Source organism: Pezoporus occidentalis, unplaced genomic scaffold, assembly GCF_034315485.1.
Source record: "Pezoporus occidentalis ecotype Australia unplaced genomic scaffold, CSIRO_AGI_Poc_V1 ctg21, whole genome shotgun sequence".
Taxonomy (NCBI): domain Eukaryota; kingdom Metazoa; phylum Chordata; class Aves; order Psittaciformes; family Psittacidae; genus Pezoporus; species Pezoporus occidentalis.
The window spans coordinates 2509884-2529045 of NW_026913964.1; the positions used below are offsets into that span (position 1 = coordinate 2509884).

The 19162-nt window shown below is 39.7% G+C and overlaps 1 protein-coding gene across 1 annotated transcript in view; it reads left to right on the top strand.

Annotated features, from left to right (window-relative positions):
• DCAF5 (DDB1 and CUL4 associated factor 5) overlaps positions 1-19162 on the top strand; it is a 73144-nt gene that overhangs the window by 21531 nt on the left and 32451 nt on the right. Inside the window, exon 6 of the mRNA XM_062619201.1 lies at positions 17752-17965. Coding sequence (XP_062475185.1) covers positions 17752-17965 — 214 coding nt within the window. The remainder of the gene's footprint in view (positions 1-17751; positions 17966-19162) is intronic.

The window sequence follows — 19162 nt, forward strand, 5'->3', positions numbered from 1 at the left end:
ACCAGGGGAGCTTGGGATTGGATATTAGGAAAGATTTCTTCACCAAAAGGGTTGTAAAGCATTGGAACAGGCTGTCCAGGGAAGTGGTTGAGTCACCATCCCTGGAGGTATTTAAGAGGTGTAAATGTGGTGCTGAGGGACATGGTTTAGTGGTGGGCTTGGCAATGCTCTGTTAAATGTTGGATTCAATGATGTTAAGGGACTTTTCCAACCTAAACAATTCTATTATTCTATTCTAAGTATCACTAAAGATACAAGCATTAACACTGATAAATGCAGGAGCAGATTACTTGACTAAGGAATTCTCCCCTTACAAATTTTAACACTACCTTTCTAATAGAAATAGCACCTTTTTTAGTCCTTAAGACTTTGATCTCCAAAAATTTTACAGCTTATATGTAAAAACGTTGATGAGCTATTGCTTGGGGTGGTAGCAGCTATATCCGGTCATGGAAGCTCAGAAGATCTCCAGTCTAAATGGTGTCCTCCCTTCTTCCTCAGTCTTAACCAAAAGGCAGAGTGCTTGCTGTGAACTTGTTGGGTGGCTGCTACATGTGTATGGGATAAGAGTCTGTGCTCACACACTGAAGGGCTCACATTTTTAGCTGTATTGTGGAATTGTTCTTTCTAATGCCAAATACAAAGTAGTTAGAACAGAATTGTAATGCCTCTTGGTAAGTAATTCGTATTTCTCCAGGTTTAGCACCAGTATGAAAGACCTAGATTTAGATTAGATACTAGGAAACAATTCTTAACCGTGAAGGTGGTGAGACATGGCACAGGTTGCCCAGAGAAGCTGTGCCTCCCCATCCCTGGCAGTGTTCAAGGCCAGGTTCAACATGGCTTTGAGCAACCTGGTCTAGTGGAAGGTGTCCCCGCCTATGGTGGGGGGAGTTGGAATTGAATGAGCTTTAAGGTCCCTTCCAACTCAAACAAATTTATTGATTTTTTTTTTTTGATTTTTTTTTTTTTTTTTTAATTATTTTTGGCTGATGAGAGGAACGAGGCTTCCTTATGTTATAACCTCTGGGTTGTCTTGAAGGCCTTGAATAAATTAAATTGTTGGAAGCTTGTAGGCTTAGATCTGATGGACAAGTGCTACCTGTTTCTAGTCCTAATCTGATCAAAGTAAATCTTTCCAATTAAAAGACTCAATGGCCATAGTCAAATACCATACCTTGCAACTATAGTGCTGAAATTCCAAGGGGGATAGGTCACACCCCTTTTCTCTGCTTTGGGGAATGTGTGCAACACCCTTATTGTGCAGCTGCACATACCATGCAGCTGTTCCCATAAGCACAGAATTTAAAGCATTTGCACCTACTAGGTGTGGTGCATTTTGTAAAATAGGCACATGCTTCCTGCCTGCAGCCTGCTCCTCCCAGAGTGCTCAGAAAGAGGAAAGTGAATAGTAAGAGACAGGCTGCTCCTTGAAGAGTAAATGCTGTTGGCTGATGCTTGCAGCCTCAGACTTCAGCTGAGCAAGTTGTGACTTAAATGAATGCAGGTAGTAAGTCTAGTTTCAGCTGCCATTTTTCTGGAACAGCCATCAGATTTCCTTCTTTGCTTGATCAGAGATGTGCCCAAAAAAATGGTGAGAAGGGGGTGTTTGGCTGAGGGAAAGAAAATAGCCCGAAGTACTCTGCTGCCACTGCAGTTTGTTCCCAGGAAACAGGGAAGACTGAGCTGTGTCCTGCTAGTGGGCTGCCGAAGCCAGCGTCCCTCATATTTAAGTAAACTAGACTGGACTTTTAGTCTTTAATAAAGTAACAGAGCATTTGCCAAAACTCTTACTGGTCTCTGCAGATCTGTTTTGCTAATCTAGAAATACAGATCTTGATTTGTTAATGTATTTGGGGTGATTCACTTTGTCTTAGGAGGAAACAATTTTATGAATTTGTAGATCAGTTAAAGTATAATTCTCACTGCAGTGAGGAACTGGAAGCCAGAATTTAGATTTTCATCTGTGGGTTTCAGTTTGTGTCCTGGGTTCAGCAGTAGCAGTCATTTTTCTCCTTCTTGGTAGCTGGTGCAGTGCAGTGTTTTGACTTTCAGCTTGGGAACAGAGCTGATAACAATGATGTTTTGGTTTGGCCAAGGACTTTGTGAGCCTCATGCTCTGCCAGGGAGGAGGGAAAGCTGGGAGGAAGCAGAGACAGGACACCTGACCCAAACTGACCAAAGAGGTATTCCATACCACAGCACGTCATGCCCAGGATATAACTGGGAGTTACCTGGAAGGGCTGGGAGACTGCAGGGTTAGAGGAGGTATAGGTCAGAGCTTGGTCGGGCTGGGGGGGGTTGGGCAAGTTATCGATTGGCTGGTGGTGAGGTGATGTATTCTCTTCCCTTGTTATTTCCTTTATCATTATTATCATTGGTGGTAGCAGCAGTGATTTGTGTTATACCTTAGTTACTAAACTGTTCTTATCTCAACCTGTGGGAGTTGCATTCTTTTCAGTTCTCCTCTCTGTCCCTCCAGGAGTAGGGGGAGGGCAAGAAGGGGGGGAAGTGAGTGAACAAGATGTCTGACTGGATTTAAACCAGGACAGTTCGTTACAGTCTGTTCTGGGGAAAATACAGTATGACCTTAGTTATCAGGGGAAGGAAGAGGGGAAGTGTTTTGGTTTGTTTTTTTTTAAGGATGAAGTAATCCACACGATGCTGAAATACCTGTGATAGACTTCACTTAGAACTGAAGTTGGTCTGAGGGAGTTTGTGCATATTTTCTGTATCCTTATTAAAGGACACAAAGTGTAGTTGCAGGTAAGATGTGTGCCAGAACCGTTTTGGCTGATCAGTTTTATAGGCAGAATGGGATAAACAGCCTTGAAGCTCTCCATAGTCTTGGGATAAACAGGAAGCTGCCTGGGTAGCTTGTGTGCCAGAACCGCTGTCACAGCAAAGAAGGGCTACTTCATCAGCTCTTTCCTCACTGTTAAAAAAAGTCTGCTAATGGTGGAAATCCTTCCTTCTCTACAGGTTTGTAGCTCTCTCTTATACTATCATCAGTATCCAAGAAAATGTAACAATACCTGAGTTGTAGGAAGGATGAGGAGATAAAGGCTTTTTGAGGCGAGGGCATGAAGTACTACCTTGCTGGGATATGTGTGAATAGCACAATATGTAGTTACATTATAAAATTGCTAGATCTGTCCATTCCTTCCCTAGTCTACCTTTTTTTTTTTTTTCCATTGCTGTACATTAAGTTCACTTTTGAGGGACTTTATTTTATGCCATAAGCTGTCAAGAGAATTTCCTCCTTCAGTATTGATGTAATTCTTCACAATACTGTGGGCATCGTGGAAGTCTTTCACTTTTATCATTCCACCTGTGGTGCCAGCAGAAATTACTAGATCAGGTGAAAATTTAGCTGTTCCATCATGATGTGTGGCAGTGGGGTTTTGATCAGGGATTGAATGTCCATGAAAGAAGGACAATATGTGAATATTCTCCTATATGTGGATATATGAGGAGAGTAGGTGCTTTTAGATGTTTGCTGTGGATCGCCAGAACAATAACTTCCAGTGGGTTAAGCACTCTAAAGGGGTACAGCACTCTTCCAATATAGGAAATGGTTATATATAGTTAACACTTTGTGGCTAGTATAATCTAGTATAATACTTCATGTAAAACTCATTTGTTCCAGCTGTCCTGTTCTCTGTCAGCTCTCAGTTCTTTGTCAGCTCTCAGTGGAAGCAGAGTTAAACTGATGCAGCCACTACTTGGATTACTTCATAACTGAAGACTGTTCTGGTGAATCCTGCTGCTGCTTCCCTGCAAAATCCAGAAAGCAAATGAAAGGCCTGAAATTCTGAAGACTAGCCCAACAGCAATAGCGTAGCTAGCAATGCCTTCACGTAACTTGTATTCTGGCCAGCAGCGCTGGTACAGTAATACCAAAATAGTTCAATAGTTTGATAAGCCCACAGTGTTGAGCTGGCTTTTACTCATTTGAAGGGCATCAGGCTTGATGCTGAATTCCTGGTTTTAATCAGCAGAGGTTCCTCAGGTGAGGTACAGTTTAACTTTGTTCAGCTTGATGATGCACTGTCAGAAAGGGGGTGATATGCTGTTAACTTCTAAACTTGTCTGGCAGTGGAATATGGCTAACTGTGCAGTTTTAAAATAATTGCTCTAAATTTTCAAAATCTTGAATGGAGTTGTGATATCCTTGTGGGTTAGGGAATTCAGATATAGATTCCATTGCTTGTCAGAAACAAATGAGCTGCATCTACTTATCTGGAAAATTTGAGGATTTTTACATGAGTGTTTTTTCTCCAAAATACATGGCTCTTTTCCAGTTGAGCCATTTCAGCTTGCTGTTATGCACCTCCAGCCAGGAGAGTTGCTTTTATCTGCTGATTTAGTCAGGCAACACTAAACACCTCTACAAATTAAAATATTTTTAGGGTTTAAAAAAGGAGTCCTGATTATGAGTAAGTTTTATTCATATACTGTGAAATTGGTTAACTTTCTGATGGGAACCTGGGAGTGCTTTATGCTTGGCTACTACAGTGAAAAAGATAATTGAAAAAAACAGCATTTCTTGGCATGCATGGGGAAATTTAGACACAGTTGCACAGTTCTGAATTGTGAAAAGTTTAGCTCACTTCAAATAGTCATAATTTGATTAGTCGTGCTGACTGAGTCAGGATACAGAGGCGGATTCGTTTTGCTCTTTCCCAGAGTTCATTCACAGCTTGATATCTTTTCTGTCTCAGATTTGGTTCAGCAAAATTCTCCCCTTCTTCCCCAGTGTACTAGTAAGATCTGAATGTGGTGTGTTGGGTCCTCTAAAATGCGTGTGAAGCAGCGTTAAAATAGAACCAGTAAGTTCAGCATGACTGCAAGTTAACTAGTGATTCTGGAAGTCTTATTTTCTATTTTTAGAACGTGTGAGTATTGCCATTCTTTCAGGTGGAAGTTAAACTGAAACCAACTGTATTGTTTCTTTTTGAAAACTGAATCGAAAAGCTAAAGCGTGGTCTTGATTAGTGAGGCTGTTGTAAGGCACTCGCACCACTAGATGGGGCCTGGAAGCTGTGCATGTATAAAGAAAATCAAAAAAGGCAAGTCCGTTCATCTTAAACTGTTTCAACAAAGTATCTATTGTTACAGAATTGCTGGGGGCAACTCAGCAAGTCGGCTTACGTATATATTTCAAGCAACGACTGTATAACTCAAGCTATTTTTAGGTAGTCATGTTTTCCCTTTTCCACACAGCCCCATGCCAGTCTCCTTTTTTACTGAGATCAAAAGGCAACTTTTCCCCCTAAGAAAATACGATAATTGTTCCCTTAATTATTTCTTTCTCTATGTTCCCTCTCTCTCACTCCACCTCCCTCCCCCTTCCACCCCTTGCATCAACTAATCTGGAAGCTTTTGAGATCAAAATGATTATTGGTTGTTGTTCTGTCCTCCTAATGACCATCACATACTTTTAAACTGCTTTTCACGCTACTAATGGTCTGTTCACATAAGTGTTTTCTGTTTGCAATGGGAGTACTGGGCCTGAGCTTTTTACATGATGGGAACCATTTGTGCATCCAGCTCAGCAGTTGAAATGCCAAGTCAGTATCAGAAATGCATATCTCGGGCATTTTTGTGAGTCTTGGAGGACTTATCTAAAAACTCCCAGGCCCTCATTCCTGCTATGTCCATTGCGCTAATTCTGTGATTGACCTGGTTTTTGTGCGAACTCATTATGCTCAGAAGTTAGAAAACTAACCTAGAAAAGCTTCCTGGCTTTCTTACGGCCTAGTAAGCTGAACTGTGTTCAGGGAGGATCCAGTGAGTAATATAGGTGATGGAGAAGAGAGGGGGAGGTTTGTAAGACTGAGAATAGGAGATAAGAAGGAAACAAGACCTTCCTCATTTGAGGAGCAGTGAACTATTAGGTATGTTCAGATGTTTGTGTCATTACTGTTTTACTTAAGTTTTTTTTTTTTGCTAAACTAACCTTTCCCTTTTTGTATTATCAGCATGTTCCTTACAAGCATTCCTGGTAGCTTTTTATAAAGTAGAAGAGGTGAAACATAACCAAAGTTGTGAGTGATTTACCTTCTAAGGCTGCCTGTCACATGAGAATAAATTACAAGGAGAGAGTGTTTCTACTTGACACTTAACTTTTCATGTTTCTGCAGTACAACACAGTGTTCTAGGACACCAGTCTTGAGTGTTGGTTTCTGGGGAAACTTTTGTCCCCAGAATTCAAGGGCTGCATTCAAGCTCTGAGTGAGGTAGAAATGCTTATGTGCAATAGACCTTTTTAAGGGTCTGAAAGTTCAGGAGGCCTGTGCTGTCTGCATAGTCACAAGTCAGTGTACTCAAAAAATCCAATGATGAATTAAAAAATACTTGACCACCCAGGCAAACCTGGTATCTCTTGGTGATTGTAAACTTCATGGCATATTTTTAAAGCTAACTTGACCATACAAGTCATAAGCCCAAGTTGAAGGAGTGTTAATTTCAGTGTTTTCCATCACCATATTATGGACAAAGCCAAACAAGAACATTAATTCAACTTTTGTCTTTCTTTGTCTGGGCTGAGGAGTAACTGCAGTTCAGAGCCTTTTCAAGCAAACTTCTTTAGCTTACATTAAATGAATATTCTTTTCTCAAAAAAACACCCATCAAGAAATTTGCCTCCTGCACTGAGAATTCAGAAGAAGCAAATTCCCAAGCTGTGGATGAGGAATACCTGTTCTTAGATATCAGTGAATCACTAGTGAGTAGATCATTAAATAATAAGCAAAATACAGAGATGGAGATTTCTTCCCTGTGACAGACTAATTAGTTTCATGAGGATCTTGAGGTAGGACTCTGCAGTGCTTGTGAATGTCAGGGTAAGTTGATCTTGCTGGTATATGGAGGGCTTTGAAGGATGTGGCTGTGTACTGTGCTGCTGGTCTCCAACTGACTGTTCTCTAAAGTCTTTGTCTTGAGCAGAGCTTTTTCTGCCAAGTGCTAATTACTACATGTTCTCCTTAGTCATGTGCTGCATGAAAACACAATCTAACTTTTAAAACAATGTACTGAATGCATAACTTCTGGTCCAAATCTGTTGGAAATCACAGGTACTTAGTACTTCTGAAAATGCAGTTCTTGGCTCTGATTGCCTTGCTTTATAGCTTCACTTGTTTAGTTTACAGCCTTTTGGAGAAGGTGTTGTTTGTGGATCAGTGGTCTCTGATGGCAAGAGGAAAACACTATGTATTATGTGGTTTACATGACTTCTTTCTATGGAGGGATATGGAATATCTCTGTACTCAATCTCAGGATGTAGAAGTCTTGCAAAGGGGCTTATGTTAGGTAGACATGATGATGTGTAACTGGAAAACGTAGGTTTCAGGTTCACAAGTCCTTTGTCGGTTTTGAGATAGAAGTGGTAGCTGGCACAACTACAGGCAATTTGAGAATAGCTCTTCACAGTTTAGTTAGCTACATGTCAAATTGACCATCTTTGCAAGAGAGGGCTAAGTATTACCTCTAAATAAAGGCAGGGTTTATATTGTTGGGTTTGTTTTTTTGTTGTTGATTGGTGAGAGTGCAAGAGAAAGGGAGGAACGGAAGATGAGTATTTGCAGCTCTGTACCACAGGTGATATTTATAGCCTGTTGCACAGAGAGGACTTTAGAAAACCTGTGTAGTGATGCATAAGGTATTCTAAAGTCATAAAACCAGCATTATAACTAATTCCACAGATTTAGGTCTCCAACTCTTGCCGATTTTAGTTTCCCGGCTTGAATCTTCAAGGTATTTAATCCTTAAAGATCATACCAGAAGAACAGAGCAGTTATTTTCTGAGACATACTCATGCACATGATGAGTTTTATTCTTTCTAGCTTACCTTCCTAAGCTCCCTCTAAAAAGTAGCTGTTGCCTAATTTTATCTGTGTGTTACCAGGATGTCTGGTATGTTGGCTGAAGTACTGTGAAATACTGAGCTTCTGGAAGCACAACTGTGGGATCCAGTATTGATGATTGTTTGCAGGGGGATTTGAACTGAAGGGGGTAACTACAGGGTTTGCCTCTTGACAATGAGTTTAGTGAGGTTCAGGGCTCCTTAGGGGCTAGAACAGGTGCATTGGAAATTTTCTCAAAGTAGCATCTTTGGTTGTAATTGTCTTTCCTTACGGGTTTTTAATAAGATGTTACATGATGGTGACAGGAGTGGGATGGAAGGTATAGTATGTGGAGATTTAAGGTTTTTCTTTGACTGTTTTGCATTTTGACACTGTGTGTAAAGGAAAGAAGCTCATGATTCTAACCACTTTTAATGCCTGTGCTTTGGGATTGCCAAAGCCCTTGCAGATGGAGGAGCCCTCTACATCACTGAATTAGCAACCAACTGTTCAAATTCTTTCAGTGCAATAGAAGTATGCTGCATGGTTGTTTGGAGACCTCTGCAGTCCTGCTTTGAGCAGAGCACTCTATTGTTGAGTTCAGGAAAAATGTGTATCTTGGCAACCACTTTTTCTTTGTCAAGCTTATCAGTTTGTTTTCTTTTCCTTCCCATTTGAACCGTTTGTTGTGAATTTTTACTAACTTTGTGCTCATTAAAGTAACTCATTTGGCTAGGTTAAAGTATAACAAATTTTAAGTGCTGTTTAGGCACTCACCAGTATGGGTCAACCACACCACCTGAAATAGTTCAAATAACTATTTTTCTTCTCTTGCGAGTCAGGAAATACAACTCATCCTGCACACGTACCATCCTCATCAGTTTTGCTTCTGTGCTATTGAGGCAGCTCAACTGATCTGTGTCTCAACCTAGAATCTGAAGCTTTCCTGACCTAGTTCAACTTGGCTTATTTGACACAAATAACATAGAACCCAAACTTAGATATTCCCTCCCCACCACCACTGTTTGTTTTCCATTATTTCTTAGAAGTTCCCTTTAATGTCACAGAAAGGGAGCTTATTGTTGCTTAAGTTCATGGGGATTGACTTACTCTTTTTTGGAAATCTTTGGGTTGTGTTGAAGGAACTTTTGAATGCTAATGGCATCTGGATGAGTGACAGTATTTTTTTCTTTGTTTTCCTCATTGTAACCATAAATAAATCTCTAAACTGTTTGACACAGATTTAGCCAAAATCAAATTACTTCTTCCGTTGTTAGAAACATCTGAGCCTAGTCCCCTCTGTGTCTCCAGTAGGGGGTCACTGAAGAAAAAAGGATGTATTCACAAATAAACCTTTTTTACTTTGGGCAAAGAGAGATGGTGACAGTCATTAAGCCTTTAGTTATGCTGATGGCTTGAGTGTTATTTCTGCTGGGAAGAGTACTTTGCTGCATATGGCCTCCTTTTTTGTGGTTGCCACTTTGAACCAGTTAAGGCTTTTTTGCTTTTTTTTCTCTTCTTTTTCCCTTGGAAAGACAGAAATGTACCAAAGTTGCGAAAGATGTAAATCAGTGAATTCATTGCTAGATACTTTTTACTTTGAAGCAAGTGCTCTTTTCTGTTGTTGGTGTGAACACTAGCTAATAGTCTGGAAATACTTAAGTGTGCAAGTCTGCTGAATGCTGCTTGGTATTCAGGTGTGTGAAGCAGGTGCTGTAGTCTCTTTTTCCCACCTTTCTGTCTTCTCCTTATTGCAGAATTAACTAGGATGGTATTGTAGGATGGGCATTCTCACTTCGCTTCTGTTTTAGATGTACACACTCTATCTCATTTGCAGTTGTGCTTTATGCCTAACCTTGTCAGCCTCTCTTGGGATAGAGGGTTTAGTTTAGCCTTTTTTGTGCTTATGCTGGTATCCTTCCTGTAGTGGAGTGTATTCAGGTTAATTCACTGATGTGCAAACTAAAGATCTTTGAAGTTGTTTGGTTTTGATTTTTTTTCAATGACAGAATGGAAGATTTTTTGTCTTTACTGCAGCATCCGCAGATTTGTTGATCAGGCACACAAATGAAATTTGGATTACTGAGGTTCAAGTTGTAAAATGAAAATGGGTATTGTTAGCAGTTTAGCTTCTAAATCTTTTTTGACCTCAGATAGGGCTATAGCGACTCTTCTGTTCAGCTTTTCCTGTCTTGATTTACTAATTTTCTCAAACCACTAGAAAAAAAATCGCATTATCCATTGCGGCTAGCCCTCCATCATATGCATGGGGACTTTCTGATTAGAAGATTAAACTTTTTCGCACTTACCGTCATGCCCACACTAGCCTGGTTTGGTTCTGGCCAGGCACTTTAAGCTAGGTACTGTCCCTTTCCTCTGTGGGATCCAGCTTGCTCCCAGAAGCAGCAGTGCTGTTCAGGTTTGCAGTTTTCAAGAACGTGAGTAGCTTCATGCAGTAAACAAGAAGTCGGGAAGCCTGGTTTTGTTTCACAGTGTTGGGTAGGTTTGTTGATTGACCTCTCTTGCCCTCAGTTTTTCCTGTATCAAGGAATGGGAATACTTCCTACAAAAGCCTTATTATGCTTAATCTTTTTGTTAGTTTTGAAATTCTTGAACACAGCAGTCTTTTTAAAGCAAGAATACGAAATGTAAAGCATTGGCCTTGCAGTGCAGATTTTATAAGTATCAAGTATTAATCTGTCATTCAGACGAAGCTCTAAGGTTTTTTGGTAGCCTGCTTTCTGAGGAAATAGATCTGTGATCGTACTAGGCTTATACTAATGACCTTTATGCTTCATTTCAATGAGAGGGGAATTAAAATAAGAATTAAGAGATGCCATTTTTTCTTTTAAAAAGTAAAACAAAATAAATTATTGGTGACTGAATACAAGGGAGGCATCCTTTTAGTGCGTTTATGGGAGAACATATGAAATGTTACTTCAACCGTTTTGTAACACAAAGGAATTAGACTTTGAAACATCAGTCCCTGGGAAGCTGGTGGAACCACCTTGATGAGACCAAAGTTGTGTGTGCAGTTGCATTCATTTAGCTTTATATAATAATTTTTATTCATCTTGTACCTGTTAGAGGCAAAAACTTTATAGATTCAAGACTGGACTGTGCTTCTGCAGGAGCATCTTGGATCTTGCCACTTTCCCTGTCAAAAGAAAGGCCTACTTTCATGTTGCTGTTCTTTAATTTCAGCCCTTATAGCTTTGTTAAATTAAAATTCTGTGCAGCTTTGCTGGGGGAAGGAAGGGCGGTGAGTGCATATATATTACTGGATGAAAGAACAAACCTGTGGCTGCCGTTACTCAGCTTTCCTAATGCAATAGAAGAATCCCGACACAGAAACGTGTGTAGGTGAAAATGCTTCATAGGATTGCAGTACTGATACGTGGCTGCTTTTGCAGAGACACTAAGGTGTGAAAATGGATTTACCCTTCAGGAGGAATTACCAACTTTCACACTCAGATTATTTTATTGAGTTATGGTTCTCTGGTATCTTTGGTCTTTCTGTTACACTGACTTTGGTGTGTGCTTCGTTTTGGAAACAGTTTCTGTTCATTCTGTTGACTTAAAGGTCATCTTCTCATGCCATGTCTGGCTGCATTTGCAGCTTCTCTGGTTATCTGATGGAAGCTACTCCTTTGTGTTTTGCTGGATTCTTCTGTGCAGTGTTCTCTCACAGTCTGTACTCCATCCTACAAGGTACTATTTCTGAACAGGCTGAATAATGGGCTCCAGCTGTAGAATTCAGATTAGAAAAGGAGGAAAATGATCAGGTGATTTTGCTAGGTTACTTGTGGTTGTTGGACAGTTGCTTTTTACTTCATATTCTCTACTTTCTTTTATTTTTTAACCTGGCTATTTTGTTTGTTTTTCTTTTCCTGCAAAATTACTGTCTACAAGATCTCATTTATTACTCAGGTTACAGTAACACCTGGATGATTCAATCAGAGAGTGAGAACAGGACACTTGTGCCTGCTGACTCACAGATCTGCAGTGAGGACAAGCCTAGAACAGTGAGAATGTTTGGGAACAGGTCTGTAATAAGACCAAAATAAATGTTAGAGCTGGAGGAGGATTTGAAACATTCAAACAAATGGGGGGGGGGGGGGGGGGGTATTGTCATTTGCTACTGTTTAATCGCTATAATGGCAGAAAAGCCTTAAGTCTTAGAAGGATAAAAGTAATACAAATGAGGGGGAGAGTTTAGTTTACTTTATGCCTTTGCTCTTGTCATCTTCTTCAAAATGCTGAAATTCTGTACGTTTTTTTCCCATGAATGAAGGCAAAATAAAGGAAAATATAATGCTTTCTGGAGAGCTGCCTAAGATCAGTGGTGAAGCAACGTTAGCATTCAGTGATTCAATTAGATCATAAGGGCCAAACCACGCAAGCCTTTGCTGTTACGTGGTCTGACTTCTCTGGGTACATAAATCTGGTGATGTCTGACGTTCTTAAGGCACCAGATTCTGAAGTTATTAGATAAGAATCTTATTAAAAAGAAAAACCAAAAACTAATAAATTATTGCCCTCCTGGTTTGGAGGGGAAGGTGAAGCTTCTGTTCACCTTAGAGCTTGCCGTGCATGAAAATGTATTAATGATGAGGGATTCCTTTTTATACTAAATTACATAATCCTGACCCTAACAGGAAAGAGCAGAAGGAATGACATCTTCTTGAACATGCAGAACTTCACCCCATATTCCCTACTTTTCCAGTTTTGGTGCATGCAGTTCATTCTACTTGTATGTCCTCTTTGAAGGAAAGTTAAGGTGTTCAGTTTGGCTAACAATGCACAGCCTTTATTTTATTTTGTTATTCTTTGAAGTGCAGGCAAATATCCCTTACTTCCTGCTAAGGATTCTGGGGGATGTAGTTCTTGAACAGAGTTCTTGTAAAGGTAGTGAAATAATCAGAAATACTGATGATATAATTGAAAACGAGCATGCTACTGAGAAATGAGAAAATCCTGAGCATGGTTTCTGTACCTTTTCAATCTTAAGAACACTGATGGACTTCCTTCACATTTGTTAACACTTCTGAATACATGTAGAGAAACTCCATATGCTTTGCCAGGATTTACCTGCTTTTCAAAGAAACTATCTCGAGATTTCTGTGAGACTTGTAACCTGCTTTTAAAAAAATCTCAAAACCTTCCATGTTTTGATCCTGTGCTTGCTTGGTTAGTTTGTTAGTTGGTTATTTGGCTCTTTCTAAGTGTCTGCTCCAGACTAAATAAGAGTTGTGGGGTTTTTTTACACACAGAGAATAACTTTATTCCAAATAAAACCCAAACCTTTCTGAAGTTTTCCAGGCCAAGATTCTGTTTGCCAAGTTTCATTCCAGTTCTTTTTGCATAGTTCAAAGTTCCTCAATTTTGTGGTTAAAGAAATGCTGACAAAAACAGTTGTATGCAATGATGTGTATTAGTTACAAACATTAAATTTATTTTTTCCTTTTAAGTTCATTCTTTCATTAAGTTAGTTTCACACATTGCTGTTTGATGCTGACACTTTCTCCCTTCCTTCCTTCCTTCCTTCTCCCTCTTAAATGGCACTCATATCCCAGGGACAGTTTCTGTGCTGCTTTTTGTTGTCAGATTTGTAGCTTATCAAGAGAAACTATTCAATGGTTTTATTTAATGGTTCTATTTGATGCTGTCATTCACGCTGCTTTTATTTTATTTCTACCAAGACACTAATCTCGTGGTTTTAATGGCCACTGTCTGTTGCCAAGTTAACTTTTGAATGGCCTGGGTTACACTTGTGTTTACCAGTAGGGCAGTCAACTTTTCAGAAAAGGATGAAAAAGCTTTTTTGTTTAGAAAAGGGAAGAAACGAGGAGAGAGAAACGCTTGTTTCAGGTACAGACTTTCCCTGCACATCCTGAGTGAAGCGTGACTTACTTCTTCTCTCACCCTACTAGCTGCCAGTAGAAATGTATTTACATTAGTGGTGCTACTCTTGGATTGAAAGCCTTCCATTGTTTGCCTGAGCTGGTATTTAGTTAACACTTGACTGCTGCCTGCGTGCAGCATACCCAACTACAGAAATGACCATATTGCATATAACTGTCGATTCTCTTCCTCCTCAGCCTCCCTTCAGCTCCAGCATGTTTGGTTGCATTTTACTGTTCCATCTCTGGACTTAGTATTTCTCTTAATCACCCAAGATGACCTTTTTAAAAACTCAGAAGTGCACGTATCTCCCTCTCTCTCTGTATTGCTTCCAGAGCTAGTAGACAATATCAGCATTCCACAGCTGGCTGGATGAGCCAAATTTGGAAGCAGACAAAATCCCAGAGTAGTCTGGGTCTGGATTCATAAGGATAATTCCTTTGGCAGGAGGGGCACCCATCTTGTTCATAGTTGTTCTTTTAAGATGGTCTTCAGATTTCTCACTAGCTGTCATGTCCTGTGTCTTTGAGAGGAGAGTACTGCACTTAGTTTGATGTGTCAGTAAACTTTTTAGTAAGTGCAAGAAGGTGTTGCCTCTGAAATTCCTTTGCTATAGCATGCAATAAGGAGCCATTAGAAGTGGCATGAGCAACATAATCCAAGCATGTCTACACTGCCCCACATAATCCTGTGTGGAAAAAATCCAAAGGTAGCACTGACTAAAGAAAGGTATAGAGCAGCACCAAGATGCAGCCAAGAAAGTGGAGGTAGTCATTTGAACATTGAACATGCTTAAACGCAGCCCTCCCTTTCCTCTTCCATTCCCACCCCAGAAAAAGGGAAAAGGAGCAAAACTGGTTCTGATTTGTTTGAAGATCTTTAGAGCTTATTGATTCAGACATCCTCTTTAGTTCTAATGAGTAGTAGTACTGGTATAATACTGTAAAAAATAACTTCCCCTAGCTTCTTTCTTGGAGTCAGCTAACTACTTATGTCCTCTGTTTGTGAACTAAGTTCCTAGCTTTTTCACCAAGATGGGGCCATGAGCTGCACTCCCTCCTTTGCACTCCCTCCTCTAGGTCAGGAAATAAATGTTGGGGGGGTTCTGGTGTCAGTTTGTCTCTCCTCACCCCCAGCTGACTACCTGCTGCCTCTTTCCATAGCTTGTTAAAGGAAAACGCAGTGCAGTTAATTTAATAAACCCTTTCAAAGAGGCATAGAGGAAGCAAGCAGGACACAGCACGGTGGGGAAAACCACTCTCTTGTGATTTAGTGCAGCATTTTGCTGTACTTGAGCTATAGAGTCTGATGAGTGAGGAATGGCCATTTTAGTATTTCCTTCTCTAATAGCCAAACTTAGCTCACTTTTCTATTAGTGTGGGGTTTGTTTGTTTGTTTCAGGATTTTTGTTTGGGTTTTTCCATTTGTTTGTTTAATTTGGTTTACTTCTTTTTCCTTTGTGCCAAATATTCAAGGAACTGCAGCACAAGCTGTATTTCCATTACCTGTGGGGCTGAATCGTGTGAAGTGAGGGTATGAGGTAGGCAAAGCTGTTGGTCTTTTGAGGGGTCTTAACTGCACAGCGCCTTAATTCTAGCCTTTTCATGTGTGTGTATGACCATAATTTCTGAAGTTCGAGCCTTCATTTAATTTCTGAAATAAAATATTCTGTTAAAGCTTTGTTACACTAAAGTTACTGAAACACAATATAGCATTCACCTCCAAGAGGTGTTTGATAGCTTTGACTGCTGTAGGAGTTTAATGAAAACACCTGTAAACAGAATGGAAACTAATTTGATATTACACCACTATTATTGCAAAATATAATCTCAGAATATTTCAGACAGGGCATAGTGATAGTAACCATGGAAACTTTGCCTGAAGAGTGGAAAGGATGGGGCATCTGCTAGGCTCCCTTACTTGTAGGCAGGAAAGAATTCCAGGTTGTGGTTTACACTGAGGAGTTGAACTGATAATAAGGAAGAGGGCTTTAACCTTGCTGCAGCAGTGACTGCACCTTAACATTAAGTCTAGTTGGTACATACATGTTACGGTATTCCTATCCATGATGGAAAACCTTTATATTTTCATAGAAAAACAATACTTTTTTTTTTCTGCGTGTTTTTGGGGGTGGAGGTTTGGTTGGTTTGGGGGTTTGGGTTGGATTTTTTTGTTTAATTTTTGTGGTGGTTTTGGTTTGGGGTGGGTTGGGAGGTGTGTTTTGATTTTGTTTGGGTTGGATTTTTTTAATTTATTTTTTTTTAGTGCCTGACTGTTTTGAGATGGCTGAGTACTTCCTGGATCTTGATTAACAGAAACTAGGCTGATGAGAGGATCCTAAATCCTTGTCTCTAAGGCTACAGTTTCTAGTATTAAATTTTCTCATGCTTTTATTAAAAGCTGTGAACACTGTTAAGAGAAGCTCAGCAGCTTTGCCTGGAAAAATGCACACAGGGGTGAGAGCGCAGGACTCTTCATGATAATAAGGCATTCATAAGTTGTGGTGCCCAGCTCGAAGCTCTTACTAGTTGGCTTTGAAACTGTGACTTCTGATTTTTTTGCAGCACCCTGGCTTTGACTGATCAGGTCAGAAAGTGTACGTGTATGAGAGCAGTTTATTTTTAGTGTGCCTGTTGTGCAGAGTTTTCTATTTTATTTTTGGTTTTGTTTAACTCTGGCTTAGGAAGAATAGTTTTTAACTTTACAGTGTCTCATGCAGTGGATTCATGCTTCAACCTGCATGGAATGTGGCTTTCCATCCGTGCTGAGTGACTCATTTCTGACAAATGTTGAGACAGAGGGCTACATCAGAAAGTATAATGCATTAAAAGTCCATGAATGAATGTCCCTGTAGGATCTGCAAATTTTGTGCCTTTTCTGATCCAGAAGGTGCATAAAAATCACAGCACTTAACAATATTTGATGTGGATTGCTCAAAACCTGTTAACAAAAGGTCAAGCTTTGGTACTGCTCAAGGAGGTTTTAGTGATTTTTTTTTTTTTCCCAACAAAAAAGGGATAAAATGTCTTCTTCCTTCATTGTCTCCCTTTCCATACACACAGTTATTTCAAGCACAGGAATTGAATTAAGTCTTCGAAAAAAACAGAAAGCCCATACAATGCAAGTTGAATTTCATGTACGCTTTGATTACCTTTAGGTTCCTGGATGGAACAAATTCCATACTCTTTTATAGTTTTAAAGAGAGAGCCTGGAAATTTGTGACCCATTGGTTTTGTCTTGTATATGTCAATAAGAGCTGATACAAATACTCTAGCTCTGATCATACAGCCTTTTATGGGGACAAGGAGACTAGCAAATTCAGCTATGAGGGTTTTAGGTGTCACATAGTAGAATAATTGTCTTGCTCACTTGGCAATATTTTTGACGAAGCAAGTTTGAGATTAGCTAGGTAACTCGGTTTAGCATTTCTTGCAGTAACTTGTTAGTAAGCTGGCCTTTTATTTGCAACACCTGGAACTGATTGTAGAACTCAGACATCCTCTTATGCCTGTAGAAATGTAAATAGAAGCAGAAGTGATACAATGGTCAGAGTATCTGCTATCAGAGAAAATGCCATCTGGTGCCAGAGCAGAGGAAAAAAAGTTTGGGCTGGCTGGATTCAGGCACCAGATGGATGCTGGTAGGGTCAGTCTCAAATGCAGGCGTCCCAGAAGTACAGGAACAGTCTTTTTAAGGCTAAGGTTACTCTGCGAAACTTTGTCCCTATGTGGGAAATGTAGTTGTTGCTAACAAAACTACTCACAGTCTTTAAATTTACCCTTCTGAAGACCTTATATTGTTATTTTAGTGTTTTGATAGTTTGCAATTCAGGTTTTGAATGAAGTTTGTTCAGGAATTGATGCTTCGAAGCAGAAATTAAAAGTAAGATTACACAAAGTAAGATTATAGTTTACTGGGCTTGTTTGGAATGACTCAGTAAGGTCGGAGAGATTCTTTTGTCTTTAATGCCACCTCACTTGTTTCTGCTGTCTTTTCCCAGTTCGCTGCTCCGCTATGGTGGAAACCTCTCCCTTCAGAGTGCCATGAGTGTCCGGTTCAACAGCAACGGAACCCAGCTGCTGGCACTGCGTCGGCGCCTTCCCCCAGTCCTCTACGACATTCACTGTCGGCTGCCTGTCTTCCAGTTTGACAACCAAGGGTACTTCAACTCATGTACTATGAAGAGCTGCTGTTTTGCAGGTGATCGTGATCAGGTAATAAGCAATACTGCCCTCAGTCTCCAGAGTTTCCATTAGTGTTTGAAAACACCTGTAAGTTGCTTGGGAGATGAAGCAGAAGGCAGGATATGTGTAGGCTTACCTCAGAACTGTTTGGCAATGTAGGCTCTGAAAGAAGGAAAACATACACCAAAGCATGTGATAAATTTTACTTCTATTTGACATGATGCAGTACTTTCTTGAAAGGTGATGATCACAAGAAAAATATTTGCAGAGGCTTTTTAGGTCAGATTAATATGATTTTAGAAGGATGGATAGACATTATCTACATACGATAAGCAAGCATCTTCCTTGCATTTCACTATAGCTTAGTGCAGTAGAGGCAATCCCACAAAACATAGATATTGTGGATTTATAGAGTTACTGATTCTTATTTCAAATTGTTAAGTTTCTCTTTTAATACTATATTACTTGATCATTTTATAGATCTTGTAAGTGGTGATGGCAGGTGGTTAGGAAGGAATAGTTTGTTACTTCACTGAGGCAGGACTCTGTGTCTGCTACTTAACACAGGTAGGTCACATAAAGGGACTAACAGCAGTTTGTATGATTCTAGAACTGGATATTGTCTTTGGACAGCTGTATTTAATAACCATTAACTCTACTTAAGGACAAAACAAAGTATTTTTAAGCCATGATAGTATAGTTAAGATCTGAAAACTTATTAGCTGTCATCAGTAAAATTCCTGCATTAGAATTTGGTCATTAATTCTATTGCTGCTGCTGCTGCTGCTGCAGGAGGCAGAGTTGAGCTTCTTTCAGTTTGCAAGTAGGAAATATATTTACATCACTGAACTTGAGAAGTGTTTGAGAGTTTTACATAGTTTTTGGCAGGAGGAGTGTGAAAATATAATAATAAAACTATCTTTAAAAAATAGAATGATTTACTATAAAGAATGGGCAAACACATGTCTTGGTTAAGAAGAAAGCTGCTGATGACTTATGGCCCATTATTTAGTCAGCCTAAAGATGACATGTTTCTCTTGGAAGTCAGAATAGGCCCCTGTACATTCTGACACATAGTTTAGCTTCTTCTGAAGGTCAAGATAAAAATGTCTGTTGTTGTGCTTTCTAGGCCATTTTCTTATGAGTATGGTGTTGTTTTAATGGGAGGAATATGGCTGTTCTGTATTAGATTGATACAGTGCTTCAGAAGCCTGCATTTTTTTTTTT